Raw genomic sequence first — 14,147 nt, forward strand, 5'->3', positions numbered from 1 at the left:
CTTACTGGTAACCCATCTCCCAATGACACGTCTTCTGGATAGCCACAACACCTGGCGTCCTGCGTCATATAAGACAAACTTACATTCTTGACCTGCCAATGTGTCAATCGTCTGCCAGGGCGTGCAGGTTGTGGATTATCTGTGTCCCCTGGCATGGAGTCTTGGATCATCAATGTGACATTCCAACTCCCTCCTTCCATTGGAAGCTGACACATGAAAGCCCCAGGGGGCCCCTTGCTGACAGATTTATCTTGAAGAGGATCAGTATCATTCTCGGCCCGCTGCATTGTAGCAGTGGAGTCTTGAGATAATACATACAGTATGTGCTGAAGCGGCGCAAACTCAAACACTGCCAACGAGCCGATAACTCAACCAAGCACATGTCGCAGATATCTCGATGCTGTACATGCACACTTTGTCCTGGCTTTTCTGCTCGAATTTCGCCTCATTCAGGGGAAAACTCTTTGACATTGTGAGTCACAAAGACCGGGAAATTGTAAGCACGCTGGCTTACCTGAGTTCTCATAATCAGTACATATACCGTCGCTGATACTGAAAGCTAAGCTTTCAGTATTTCACCTTTTGGTGTAACGGTTATGCGTGGCAGCGGTCTGACCATGTTACATAAATCTACATGCTGAAGGAGGCATAGATGATTACGGTTACAGTCAGTCATTATGATATACACGAAACACGCGCAAGACTAACACAGTACCAATGACTGCTCCAGGAAGAGTCATGATCAGCTGAAAATTCTACTCAATCAACCGACGACCCAGTTTGACGATAGTTGGCCGAGGTGAAGGTAAATTAAATCCTGCTGTTGGGCATGCGTTAGGCTGTCGGATAGCGAATGGTGCTTATCGTGGACGTAATCAGAACAGACGCTCATATGAACATGTACACGTTCAGTTGGAACCCGTTCCTGAGGCCTGAAGCCCCAGCAAGCCTTCAATGTTGTGGCGATAGACTTGAGGGTGCCAATGAGTGGATATACTAATACTACGGTGTGGTTCATTACCCCGAGCGAGTGCCACGGGGACGAATGCAAGGTTGGTGGCCCTAGCTAGATAAAGAATCCATCAGAATCGATGTTAGAACCTTAAGCTTGAACTATAATTAGACTCGAGCGGGAGCTAAGCACTGGTCGATCGATCATTACTTCAATCCACCATGTTGCAAAGGGCAAGCCCCAGTGCCTCATTGTGTTATCCCACTGCCTTGAGATGATGCCCGCTACTTAATATAAATAACGAGTAGGTGCATATGATGCCCCCAAAGCAACATCCAATAATGCGCTTACTAGTACTTTTCTGCATCTTCCTTTACCTTGTTGGAGTCATCCAAGCTGCACCAACTACAAATACTACTACTACTAGTAGCACTCGTAGTAACGTTACCGAAGCCCCATCATTCACAAACAGAACCCTGTGGAACATTGTCTTGAGCTGCATTCTCACTCTATTCGCATGCATTTACAGTGCCATTCACCCCAATATCCCGAGTCCGAGGGACAGCCCCGTTCTTATTCTATGGCGATGACTTGGTATCATGATAATGACACTAATCATTCCTGAACTCATCGTCACATGGGCTATGCGCCAGTGGATTAGTGCTCGTCATGTTACCAAAAAGTTTAAGGAATCGGGATATTTTGGTGTTCTTCAGCTGCAGGAGCAGCCTAGAGGTGAGCCGTGCCTTCCAAAACTATATGTTCTTCAGGCAACTCACTATGCACGACCTTAGATTACAGGTCCATCGAAGCAACTACGGAGCAATATGTCGAAGGTGAGCTCGACATTCTATCTTGCCGCACCCCGAATATGTTTCCTCATGACTCAAAGATCGTGATAGCACCCGGCTTCTTGTGGCAGATCCTGAAGGTGATTCGTCATTTGTACTGGTAGCTGCACTATTCCTTCGGAAGTTCATACTATAGTACTCCAGCGCCCACCCCAAGATATGGGAGGTCTCGTGCTCTTGCGAAGCTGTTTAAAAAGTTGTTCAAAGCTTATGTTTCAGAGCAATCTGAGGGTAGGCCCGATTCATACTCACCACAACGTTGACTCACGTGCCTTAGATTATACATGGACTCAGACGCACAGCTTCTTTGTACTCATGGGTGGTTTCATGCTTTATGTGGACGGGAAACCCTATCGTACACTACAGTATGATGACATTCTCAAACTGATAGATAAGGGGTTTATCGACGTCCCTACCCTAACGGCAAAGCAAATCCACGACAAGAGCAAAGGCAATGCGATATCGAAAGGGTTGATCATCCTTCAAGTGGCCTGGTTTATCATGCAGCTCATCACCCGCGTCATCTATCACCTCGAAATCACCCAGCTCGAAGTGGGGACACTCACTTTTGCGGTTCTCAATTTCCTCACTTATGCTGTATGGTGGGACAAGCCTCTCGACGTGCAATGTCCACATCCAGTGTACTGGAAGTCGACCAAGTCAAGGCCAGAGGATTATATTGGGTATGTATGCACCTGAAGTTTGAACAATTATACCGCTGTTGATCGTGTCTGCCTTAGTGTTGTTGTTGAAGAAGAAGAATTAACTGGGCTTAAAAGGATGTGGGACCCAATCCTCTTCCCAATCCTAGAACTGTCACTGGGCGGGGGCTGTCAAACTTCCACATTTCGAAAGCTCCGAGTTCAAACATTTGATGGCAGTATCGAACTCGAGAAGTCGGACGTGGCAGTTCTTGTGGCTGCTGGATTGCTCATGGCAACCATATTCGGCAGCGTCCATTGTATGGCTTGGTTTTTTGCCTTCGCCACATACCACAAACAGGTCCTCTGGCGCACAAGTGCCGTCGCTATAACTTGCACACCCTGTGTTGAGCTTTGTAGTATATATGTTGGAAACATTTTAGACGATTTCGACATATTCAAGCGGCTCCATGTAGCCGAAATTTTCATTGGCCCTGTGATCTTTATATCTCCCATAGTGTACATCACAGGACGTGGCATTCTCTTGGTACTCATGTTCACCACTTTACGCAATCTTCCTCCTGGCGTATACCAGGTGGTGTCATGGACTGCTTTGGTGCCGCACTTGTAGTTTTTGGTTATGGTACTTGTATTTGTATTTTCTAGTTGTATTCATGCAATGCATACTCGTAGCATCGCCTGGTAATAAATAATGGGATCATCGTCATGATTATTTCGAGAATCGACTTGCGCGAGATGACGCGATCACATGACCTGCACGATGTGTGACATGACGCAAACCGAACAAACCAAAGTCTTGCTCAACACATCAATATTTTAATTTTCAGGCACATAAACGAACCCGACATGGACAGCAATGAAATCATACTGTTTTGGACACTATAGCTGATGAACGAACAGGTGGCAGCACTCTCAATCGACGATGAGACAGTCACGTTTGACTTTGGACGCGACCCGATGTTGTAGTGTTCATCTCTACTACTCAGAGATCAGTGCTCTGAACACATTCATTGAAATCAAAGTGCGTGGAGGATCTGCCTAGTACCTATGCTAACTTATGCCTCTGGTATCAACGCGTTTGCACTGGCAGTTTTCCTTGTCGTCTTTGGTGAAGCACGTCTTTCAATCTACGGCTGTGGAGGGACTGAAGGCTTAAAGGAGAATGCAGGAACCGGGTTCGCGAGGATGCTAATGAATGAGAAGACGCACATGGAAGGTAAGCACTTTTTGTTGGGACGTCGGATATGCAGATGGTATGGAAGTGTTCGGATGGCATTGAGGATTGATCTGAGTTTTTATAAGCTGATACAGGTATGTATACATAGGCGCATGAGGAGCTCATCACATTTGTTTAGATCCTTCCTGGCGGACAACGCAGAAGAAGACATTGATCAAGACCAGACACATTGATGAGTACGTGTGTGCCCCAACAGTTATACTGCTACTGATTGTGTGGCTTTGTTCCAGTTGCAGAGACAAACCCGCTCGGCTTGATATCCTTTCTCTAGTCTTCAGCTCAATTTTAGAACTGATGGGCTTGCGATGAAGTTTGGTACATAAATTATTTCACAACCACTATGAACGAAACAATCTTTGTATATCTGCTGACTGCTGCCAGAGTTTTAACATCTCGATGGCAGTACACACCAGAATACTGGGGAGGGTATTGCTCTCGCGTTGGCCAAACCAACCAGCAGTACCCAGGAAAGGGCATCCTGGTGTTGGGAAATAAAGATATGAATTCTCGTGCGATGTAATGGAATGCGCGATGAAATAATTTTATAGCAACCCATATGCTCAGCTCGAGGAATCGTCGTTGACTAGTGAGTCACCAGGACTGGGAAATCTACATGCCGAACGAAGCGTGGACGGTTACGGTCAGTCATTATATGATATGCACAAAGCATGCACAAAACTAACACCAATGACCGCTGCAGGATCGCTAAGAAAGAAGAGTCGTAATCAGCTGCTAACTAAACCAACGACACAATTTGAATTAAATCGTGCCATTGGACATGCGTTAGGCCTGGTCGTCACTGTCGACTGCTATTGGACAATGAAGAATGCTTATGATAGATGCTACATTCACGTGCATGTTTAGTTGGGATTCGGTGTGCGCTCGGCTCTGTTCTTTCACTACCATGATGCGCAAGACGAATCAGTACAAAATGCACAGTCCGCTTTGATAAGCAGGACCATTTCAAAGCTCCTATGCGGTGCACCACTTGGTATATAACCTCCTAACCAAGTCTCCTCTCAGTAACAATGTCGATCCAAGTGCCACTCTTCTCAAAGTCGTTATCTCACATCAAGCGACCATTGCCTCCTTCAGATCCACCAACCAGTCAAGACATCGTACATGCAATTGTCTTCCTTGAGAAGGTGAAGGAGTTTTTTAGCCCTCCCTGTAAGTTGTGTTTCGCAGTAGTGGTCTGAGCTACTAAATACATAACGCTCTTAGCATTCAAGAGAAAACTGTGCCTGGACTACCGTATGGCCACTGTTGACGACCTCGCGAAAGCGCAGTTGTATCTACACAAGTTGTGCAGCGCAGCCATGGCTGGGACAGGTGGAAATGTAGAGTCTCATATCATCTTGGATGCCGTCGAACCCATCCATAGAAGGCTCGACCAGATGAATAAAACACTGGTTCAGGTGATGGATAATTCCAGGATTCACGGTCTAGAGCAACGGCTCGATTCTGATTCCCAAGCAAGTGAGCATCGACAGAGGTCCAGCCACCCCGAGCGGTCAATGGTTGAAAGTACGCACTGGGTATGATAATCTCAATACTTTGATAACAATCACTCATGTTCAAATATGACAAGAACCATCCTTTCAATGACTTACAATTGTACGACCAGATTCCGATCTCATGGGACCGTGAGGATGAACTTGAAGACCCGGAGCACGTTGGTATGTTTACCGTCTCTTGTTTACATTAATGACACGTTCTTGATAGTTCGAATTGCCGCCTTTACGCACGAACAACGACTTCACCAACCTCACCGATTATCAATTGGATGATTATCTTTATTACTACCAAATTGACGTTGATGACCAAAGTACCAGGGAGACGAAAATGCATTGCCTCCGATACTTTATTATTGGTCGTTTGGTGAGCGTTTTAGATGTTCTATCTTTTGTCACACTGCGTTGACGACATTGCCATTAGAAGTCTTGTCATGCTGCGTCTGACCCAGTATAACAAGTTTTACCACTCAATCTACACCCATAGTAGTAGTAAGTAGTACACACCTGAGGCAGGACGGAATCTGTCTGCAGCACAGATTGGTATCATATCCACAGAAATATTTTGCATTGGTGATAGGATCTGTACTGCAGTAGTATTGGATATCAAATTTTACATATGTTCGTGATATGACATATAGCCAAATTGGGGGGACAATATCCTAAATCTGATGACATCACATATCTAAACTTTGAAATAAAATCTTTTTGCTCTACAATACGTGTCATATATAGAATTTAAGTATGAATATGGTGGCTGATCAATTTTAATTACAAATTTTCAATATGAACCCTATACATATTTGGTATAGCGATTTCTTATTGGTCAGTCATCGAACAAATTTCGAATAATACAAACCAGATCTGCATATACAAAATATTATTGTCATAATTTCAATATGAGCATGGATCTGGTGCACAAACAAAGCCTTCCTTTCAAATTCTAAATATTGTGGTCTATATATTCTTCATTTGGAGATAAATCTGGTAGGGAATCAATTTCAACCACAAATTTTACATCTGTGCTTTATTTGTTTAGGTTTAACATTGAACAATAGATGTAAAATATTTTACAAATATGTTCCGCATATTAGCCTCCAGCCAATCCGGCAATGTCTCTGGGGACAGTGTCATTCGACCCCAACACGATCACATGACCTTAAGATTAACATCGAACCAAACCGTAAATTTTACTCAAGTCTTGCACATTTCAACTTGTTTAGTGCTCACTTCCATGGACGGCAACAAAATTGGACTATTTGGTATGCTGTGGCTGATGAGCAGGTAGCAGGATTTTCAATCGATGACTTGGAGGAGACAGTTAGTTAAACTACCTTTGGATGCGACCCGACATGCTGCGTGCACCTCTATTGCACAGAGATCAACTTTGTATGCTTCGACTTTGAAAAGGAATGTGCGTGGCTTATAAAAATTCACATAGACTGACACCTTTAGATATAATCGATCTACGTTAGCAAGCTTGTGATCCTGGTCGTCTTTGGCGAAGCAGGCCTCACCATCGACGGCCGCTGCGGAAGGAGTGAAGGAGGAAAATGTAGGGGTCGTATTCTGGGGGATGCGAGTCAGTGGCGAGGAGAAGCTGGTGAGTACATGTCCTTCTGTCTCATACTGTTGAATCTTCTGGAATTAGGAAGTCGGATATGTAGAATGAGCCTTTTGCAAGCTAATGCGGGGTACGTGTTTGTGAAAGCACGGGAAGTTATCGCATATAACGTGCGCTCCTTGGATTACATGTCAATACAGTGTGTATACATGTGTCCCTTTGTCACTTCCTGGTGTGTTGGTTGTGTTCCCTAACTTTCTCCTTGCCATTCATCTCTCCGTGACGCGTCTTCCAACTAACCGCCACCTCAAAGGCCATCGAAAAGTGCTATGAATCAGCACCCACTACACACGACCCTTCCCCCGCACAGGTACAAGGGCTCAGATGGTTATCTCTCGCACCATCTACAACATCTACCCCCCTGAGAACGAGCGACAAGAAGTTACCCTCCCTACTGAAATCTGTCGTCTATATTGTCATCGAGTGCAGTGTATTGTCGACCAAATTCAGGGAAATAAACATGTCGTTAACCAAGTAAGGATGCGTGCATCCTATGAAAGCCCCCAACCCTCTGTCGTCCCACATCACCTGTGAAGCCCTTCTCCTCATTCGAATCGCCTTTTAAAGTCCTGCTGACACCACTTATCGAGGATGAAGAGAACACGCGGGGTTTATAGATTCGGATGAAGCGGATGTGGAATAGATGAAACGGCTTTGAAGCATGGGTCCATTTAGGGAGGATGAGTGTGAATGCGAAGATGGAGATCATGTTGGTGAGCATGCTGAAGAGACCGGTCTTGCGTCCTCACCCCGAGATTTCATTCATATTCTAAACCCGAACTCAAGACAACATCAGTCTCTTCTTCAATACCCGTGTCCATCCTACCACTCCACACGCTCTTCCTAAGCGACTCACACGACCGAAGTTCGTCTCCACTATTCATCTTCCTGAAGGCCAGCAAAGCCTGTGACCAAGTAGCCGCAAACACATTCACGCTCACCTTCACTTTCATTTCATTTCTATCACGTGTCAGCTCAGTCAAACTTGGTCAAACCAGATCGGCTCAGTTTCACAGCTGCCGGCTTCTATCATCTCTAGCGCTTTGTATTGTGAGCTCAAAACCAAACTGTATTTGATTTTGCAGTATACAGTAACAAGCCTGCAACTGCAGGACCAGCATCTATCATTACGACTAGCCATTGACAACGTGAGTTTACCGTCGAGGTATTGAAACTGTTCCCTACAATTTGAAGTCGATTGGTGAAAATTCGCAGCTCGCTTTGAACCCGCCTTCAGACCTTTGAATCTTGACATCGTCACCTACGATAACCAATGTCACAAGGTCATTGTCTTCAACAATCTTGACCATTTCTCGACAACCAATGATATCCAGGTAAGGGCATCCTGGTGTTACCTTTAAATACAATTGACTTGCGCTGACAGGTTTTCGATCCTCGTCGTCGACGGCATAGATGGAGTGCAGGCTGGAATCTGGAGGATGTGAGTGAGCGAGAGGGACAAGATGGTGAGTACATGACTTATTCTTTTTTGAGCTGGGGGGTCGGATATGCGGATAATGGGAGTGCATAGTTGGTGTTTTGAATTGATTTGATTTTTACAAGTTGATACAGGGTACATATCCGTGTGGGCACACGAGGAGCTCATCATATCTGTGTGGCCTCTTCCTTGCACGTCGTCCGCCTATCTCGGTTTCTATTTCCTCGCGCAACACCATAAGCTTACCGGTGACCCATCTCCCAATGGCGCGTCTTCAGGATAGCCACCACAACTGGCATTCAGTATCGCCCACGAAATACTTTGATGGCAGCATTGATATGGAAGGTTAGGACCTAACGCTCCTTCAGCTTGCTCCATTGTATTGCTTGATTTTTTGCTTCCCACATACCAGGAACAGGTGCTATGGCGCATGAGTACTGTCGCCATAACTTGCATGCCCTGGCTTATGGTCCCCACTGGAATATCCTGCACACATCGCTGGAGCGGCACAGACTCAGACATCGCCGAGGAGCTGATTATTCAACTAAGTACATAGCGCAAATATTTTGATGTTGTACTTGCACGCGTTGTTATGGCTTATCTGCCGACTTCCACCTCATTCAGGGAGAACTCTTGAACTGTCTTCAACACGATGAATCACAAGGACCGGGAAATCTACATACCGAAGAAAGCATAGACAGTTACTGTAACGGTTAGTCATTGATATATGCATGAAATGCACACAAGAGTTGCAAGACTATCACCATGCCAATGAGCGGTTTGGGACTGCTAAGAAAGAAGAGTTGTTTATCAGCTGAAAATTCCGCTCGCTGAACCAACGACCCAGTTTGACAACATTTGGCTGAAGAGAAGGTAGAAATCTTGCAGCTGAACATGTGTTAGGCTCGGGCCATCACTGACAACTGCCCTTGGATTGCGAGGGGTGTTTATCGTAGACGCTATTATAACAGACGCTCATACGTGCATGTACACGTTTAGTTAGGGCCTGTTCTTGAAGCGCCAGCAAGCCTTCGATGCTGTTGTGGTGATCGACTCGAGGTACCAATGAGTAATACACTGACAAGGTGCGGTTCATTAGGTAGAATACCCTGGATGTCTCAAAGGGTGTCAGTTGTCTGGTTCCAATTTTACCGTGATAACCGCTCGCCCAACCTTTTTGTTAAAAAAAGTTTTTGTCTTATCGAACTCGAGATCGCCCTATGCAGGACATTACGTTTTACAGGAACTCCAGTGCCCTTGTGTGAGATGTACCCCATCAGGCCGTTTCAGGCGCTCAATTGGTTTGAAGATGAGACGAGTTTAATGTAGCGAAATTATATACAAGCATGTGATGGGGCATGCTGATGGCCCTACTCGGTTGCCAAGGCAAGCTAGTACAAGAATGGGATGCCGTGCAGTACTAGATAGTCCCACGAGTTCGCGCGTCCCTAGAGTTCGCGCATTGGCTCTAGCACACGCAATTCTGCACGGAATCCTTATGTATGTTGTATATAGGTTCCTCCCAACATAGTACACATGACCATGTAATTTTTTTGGCAAGAAATGAAGTGGATCTCGTGCCATGGTCGAGTTATAGGTGTTCGAGGCTCATTTTGTGCATAGATGACTCCCTCTGAAGGTCAGATCACCACGGAAAAATCTGGGATGCGATATGATGACTATACATGATTATAGAATGCTAAAATAAATTTCTCCGGGGCTACATGCTTGTCAGAATCATCTGCTGTGAATGAAATACAGCCCAGACGTGACAATCTATCCAAAGCGTTACAATGAGACTACACACATCTAAACTCCGCTGTGCCGAAATACGCTGCAGTCGACTTTCGAACGGTGCGGAATGTGAAACGGCACCGCGGCAGACGTGTGACATGGTGTGACAAAATGCGCGAACTCTAGGGAAACCCGCACTTTTTTGCGCGGTAAGTCTCCGCTGGACTCAACACGTCGATTTTAAAAGAAAAAACTAGCAGGCCTTGTACTTTCAATGTCAGGCTATCCATCCGTCAAAAATTTATATTTTTATGTGGATGTGTTGTAGAGTTATAGATGTTTTCCCAAAAATGCGCGAACTCTAGTGGACATCTAGTAAGAGTGGCACCAGCATGGCTGGGCCGGCTCTCGTTGTCTGAGCGCCCAACCCTTGAAAAATCACAATCAGCACAGTATTTCATCGGACATTCGAGATAGCCATCCATGCATACCTTCACTGTGCGAGAGATATCGTTTGCAAATCCCCTTGCAGGTGTGCAACGAATGCGCCGCAGTCTCGAAGCAACCGAGGATGATCTAGTCGACCTATAAGATCCCAGTCTGACTTGATCTAGGAAGTCGACAAGTCAGTTGCACTGCGACTGCATTACATGCGAGTTATGACACGAACTGCTTCGAGTGGAATGCACTTTGAAAGCCTCACTACACTAAGAGAGTCTGGCTGTACTCTTGGTACAGGGTATGTAAAGGCTCACCGCAGCTAGAAGCATGATGCGATTGGAATAATCAAACGTAATAGGTTCCTGAGTTGGAGGCATGCACTGATGTGACTGAAAGTCATTACCAGGCTTTGCGTAATGATATGGTGCAATAGTGCAAGCTGGGCCATCAGAGAACCTGTGAGAAGAAGATATCGTCATATATCGTTATATATCGTAATATATAGGAAAGGTTTTCGTCACATTGTAATATAAAGTGATATAAAGCAATATATGACCATGTAAAAGCACCATAATCAGCATAATCCCCAGCAAGAACTCACCGGTTTACTGATGGGGGACGGTGGACACACGCCAGTGTCGGTACTTGACATCGAATTGAGAGTTGGACATTAGTAACGTTCAGTATGGCAGGGCAAGCACTACAACTCAACATGGCCGCCAGCTTGAAATGAAAACTCAGAAGGGCCCCGGCGGGACGCTGTCATTGCTAGTCAGGACTGCTGCTGCAAACCAAAGGCGTCAAATGCAGTTCGGTTTGCAGCCGATCGACATTCGGAGATGAATAAAATTTCATGAATTCAAGTACAACAAGGCTTATGTACTTGCACGGATCTTCAAAGCTTCACTTTACATCCGCTTAGCCTAAGCCATGTTGCAAACATCAGACAAGAGCGCTAGGCCTAATCAACATCGTGTTCCTTTGAATTGACGCCCGCTAGTAAATATAAAAAATGAACAGGATGCATACGATACACCCGTCCACTGATGCGCTTGTTACTTATCTGCCTCTTCCTCTGCCTCGTTGGCTCAGGAGCAATCCAAGCTGCACCTACAACACTGCCAGTGGATCATCAGTGAATTCATGAGTCCTCGATATTGTGGCCGTGTGAATTATAGAGGAATATAATTCTGCGCCTGCTAAATATAACTATTTATACAGCAAAAAAATTGAGTTGTCGATACATGACCATGTATGCCTGTAAATGTAGATTACATTGAAGAATTCATGACAAGATCGCGACTTTTCACCATCGTGCCCGGGCAGGGATAGAAGTGTGTTTATGTTAACCTCGTCGGGTATTCTCGTTTTCGGTTATTAGTGTGTTGAGCTACAAGGCTATTGAAGGGTTTATCGTGGAAAGTGGCGTTAACACCGGTCATCAAGTCTAGATAGGCATACGAGTTTGCAGGGAGGTTGAGATATTGCGCTATCAGCTTAGTTATGTTCTGCTTGTTAAGTAATCTCATTCTCTTTGAATAGTCTCATTCTCCATAATGAATGCTTTGGATTGTCAAGCTATTTAAGGCTATCTACACTGCAACGAATTGAGTCGTTGGTACATAGCTATGGATGCAAAAGAATGTAGACTACAATGAGGGAATCCATACAAAATTCGTGACACGGCACAATCATAGATAGTAAAGGATGCTTCGTGCCCACGTACTAGTCTCCTTAAACTGGCCTAACAGAAATATATTACAGTCATTACATTTCAATATATATGAACAACGGTGCCTATACTTTAGCACGGCGCAAGGATTCAAACTCAACGTTGCTAAAGTTCTAAGGTCAGCGCGGGGAGAACGTCCCAAAGACCAACCGTACGGCGCAAAAAGGTACGGCCCAAAGTGCGGCGGATTCGGCAGATAACAAAGAGCCAACATGTCGAAACAGTCGAACCACCTTCTTCAAAGTACATACGTCACGCGCGCTTATAGACTCCCCTGCGATAATTTTGCAAAAACTATATACAAAAAGCGTGTATATGTCAGCAATAATGCATGTATCCTAAAAACTATATGGCTCCCGTCGTCTGATGCACTTGGACTGTGGTCTCTTCCATTCCCCTTTGTTTGGGCCTGGCCATAATGAACCACTGTCCCATTGAGCTTGAAGTGGTGCGCTGGCTGATGGGAACCCAAAGGGCCAAGTAGGCAAATAGCACATCTCCTATACGACAAGGTCAGTCATTTCGCAAACAAGTAACTTGATTTTTTTGTTACCTCGAAACCACATGCCGGTCGGCACTTCACCCACACGCTCCAGTCCAACCAGGAGATTAAATGCGTCACATCCTCCTTCCATTTGCCCGTGAGAGTATGTATGTGATCGACTTCAGGGCGTCGTTCCGGAGGATAAAAGGCGTCGACTCCAAAATTCATTCCGGAAGCTCACATCTTTGTGACGACGCGGCATATCTCATGCGTAGTTTCCCGCACCGCCTGCAGGAGCAAACGTTCGGAAGGCGTTAATGTTGTGCCACGAGACGCTATGGAGGCCGCGTGAGATGTAGCACATTCCCGAAAAACTGGCGCGGCCCAAGAATTTGTCGCGTTGGCGGTGACGGAGGTATTGGGAGGCAGAGCTGTAAATACGGTGTAGGGCAAAAGCACGGTGCGCAACTGTCTCTGAATTTGTTGTGCATGGTCAAAGATCGACCCATCGTCCAACGTCAGGTTCAAAAGGCGCTGTATAAACTCCAGGCGGCTGGCATATCGATCGACCACCACGCGCAAGACCGTTTTCCAGTCAATGCCGCCAGTGGTCGCGGGTGGTCGTGCTAACGCTTGAGCTAGCCTGTCTTGGACGCGCTCTAAATCCTCCGGTGATATTCCTGCCACTCGGTGATCCCACCGGTCCAAGCCCACACGGCGTGGCACTAAGGAGGGAACAAGAGCGGTGTCGTAGAAATGATGAGTCGCAACCCATCTGATTGAAGTTTCAAACATACCAATACGATGACGGGTATTTGCCCAGTGTTGAAGCAAGGAATTGGCCGTTTCAAACACCAGATGTCCTGTCGCGTTCACCGCAGGTCCTTCATCAAGGTTCCATTGTCCAAGATCACTTTCGACCCCCGGGTAAAAGGATGAAGGCGTATTGTCTTCCAGTTATCAGATGATCTAAGTCGAGGGGCTTTGAGTGTTCCCTGCCAGTATGAATAATTGTGGGTCTTGTGGGCCGTACTGTTCTGAGCCGTACGGTTGAATTTGGTGACTTTTACAGTGCGGGAGTAGCCGCTGCACCTTTGATTATGTAATACAACTCATGTCGAATAATTTGAAGGAAATCAGCGTTACAGGCTGCGTGATACTTTGAGGCTTACATATTTCATCTGGAACGGTCCATGGACTGCGGGCGTACTCACACGCTTAAAAAGGACATCGACGCTATCGATTTCCACCTCTTGGATATCATCAAACGTCAAGTAATACTAGCAGTCCAATCGAAACACTTACATGCTCTGGAATCGCAAAATACGGTAAGTGATTCGTCGTAAAATTCGATTACGCGGGCTAAATCCTGAGTCGATGATTAGTGCTGCTGTAATCTGGATGGAGATGGACGCACAGAGAAGGGCGGTAGGGAGAAGGGTGACGGAGGAGGAGGGTGATGGAGAGAAGAACGACAA

The 14,147-nt window shown here is 45.7% G+C and overlaps 5 protein-coding genes across 5 annotated transcripts; 3 read left to right on the forward strand and 2 right to left on the reverse strand.

Annotated features, from left to right (window-relative positions):
• Positions 1–1,557: 1,557 nt before the first annotated feature.
• Positions 1,558–3,075, forward strand: F5891DRAFT_1192479 (uncharacterized protein; the record flags this gene model as incomplete). Its single annotated transcript, XM_041367609.1, has 6 exons — positions 1,558–1,687; positions 1,747–1,788; positions 1,845–1,883; positions 1,948–2,034; positions 2,081–2,486; positions 2,544–3,075. 6 exons carry the CDS (start codon positions 1,558–1,560, stop codon positions 3,073–3,075), a joined length of 1,236 nt encoding a protein of 411 aa, XP_041222633.1.
• A 1,655-nt stretch (positions 3,076–4,730) lies between these two features.
• Positions 4,731–5,673, forward strand: F5891DRAFT_1280347 (uncharacterized protein; the record flags this gene model as incomplete). Its single annotated transcript, XM_041370409.1, has 5 exons — positions 4,731–4,872; positions 4,927–5,240; positions 5,294–5,377; positions 5,428–5,583; positions 5,641–5,673. The coding sequence occupies 5 exons, from the start codon at positions 4,731–4,733 to the stop codon at positions 5,671–5,673; spliced, it is 729 nt and encodes a 242-aa protein (XP_041222634.1).
• A 736-nt stretch (positions 5,674–6,409) lies between these two features.
• F5891DRAFT_1051211 (uncharacterized protein) lies at positions 6,410–7,334 on the forward strand (the record flags this gene model as incomplete). Its single annotated transcript, XM_041362480.1, has 2 exons — positions 6,410–6,979; positions 7,094–7,334. Coding segments are annotated over exons 1-2 (220 nt in total), but the record flags the coding sequence as incomplete, so codon positions are not given.
• Positions 7,335–12,516: 5,182 nt separating this feature from the next.
• F5891DRAFT_1051222 (uncharacterized protein) lies at positions 12,517–12,972 on the reverse strand. Its single transcript, XM_041362481.1, has 2 exons — positions 12,739–12,972; positions 12,517–12,685 (listed from the first exon to the last, which is right to left on the reverse strand). Exons 1-2 carry the CDS (start codon positions 12,895–12,897, stop codon positions 12,524–12,526), a joined length of 321 nt encoding a protein of 106 aa, XP_041222636.1. The 5' UTR covers positions 12,898–12,972; the 3' UTR covers positions 12,517–12,523.
• On the reverse strand, positions 12,654–13,464 carry F5891DRAFT_1244923 (uncharacterized protein; the record flags this gene model as incomplete). The annotated part of the gene is made up of 1 exon (XM_041369791.1): positions 12,654–13,464. The coding sequence occupies one exon, from the start codon at positions 13,462–13,464 to the stop codon at positions 12,907–12,909; it is 558 nt and encodes a 185-aa protein (XP_041222637.1). The 3' UTR covers positions 12,654–12,906.
• Between the last annotated feature and the right edge of the window lie 683 nt (positions 13,465–14,147).

This window comes from Suillus fuscotomentosus, assembly GCF_016647785.1.
Source record: "Suillus fuscotomentosus strain FC203 chromosome Unknown F5891scaffold_50, whole genome shotgun sequence".
In the NCBI taxonomy this organism is placed as follows: domain Eukaryota; kingdom Fungi; phylum Basidiomycota; class Agaricomycetes; order Boletales; family Suillaceae; genus Suillus; species Suillus fuscotomentosus.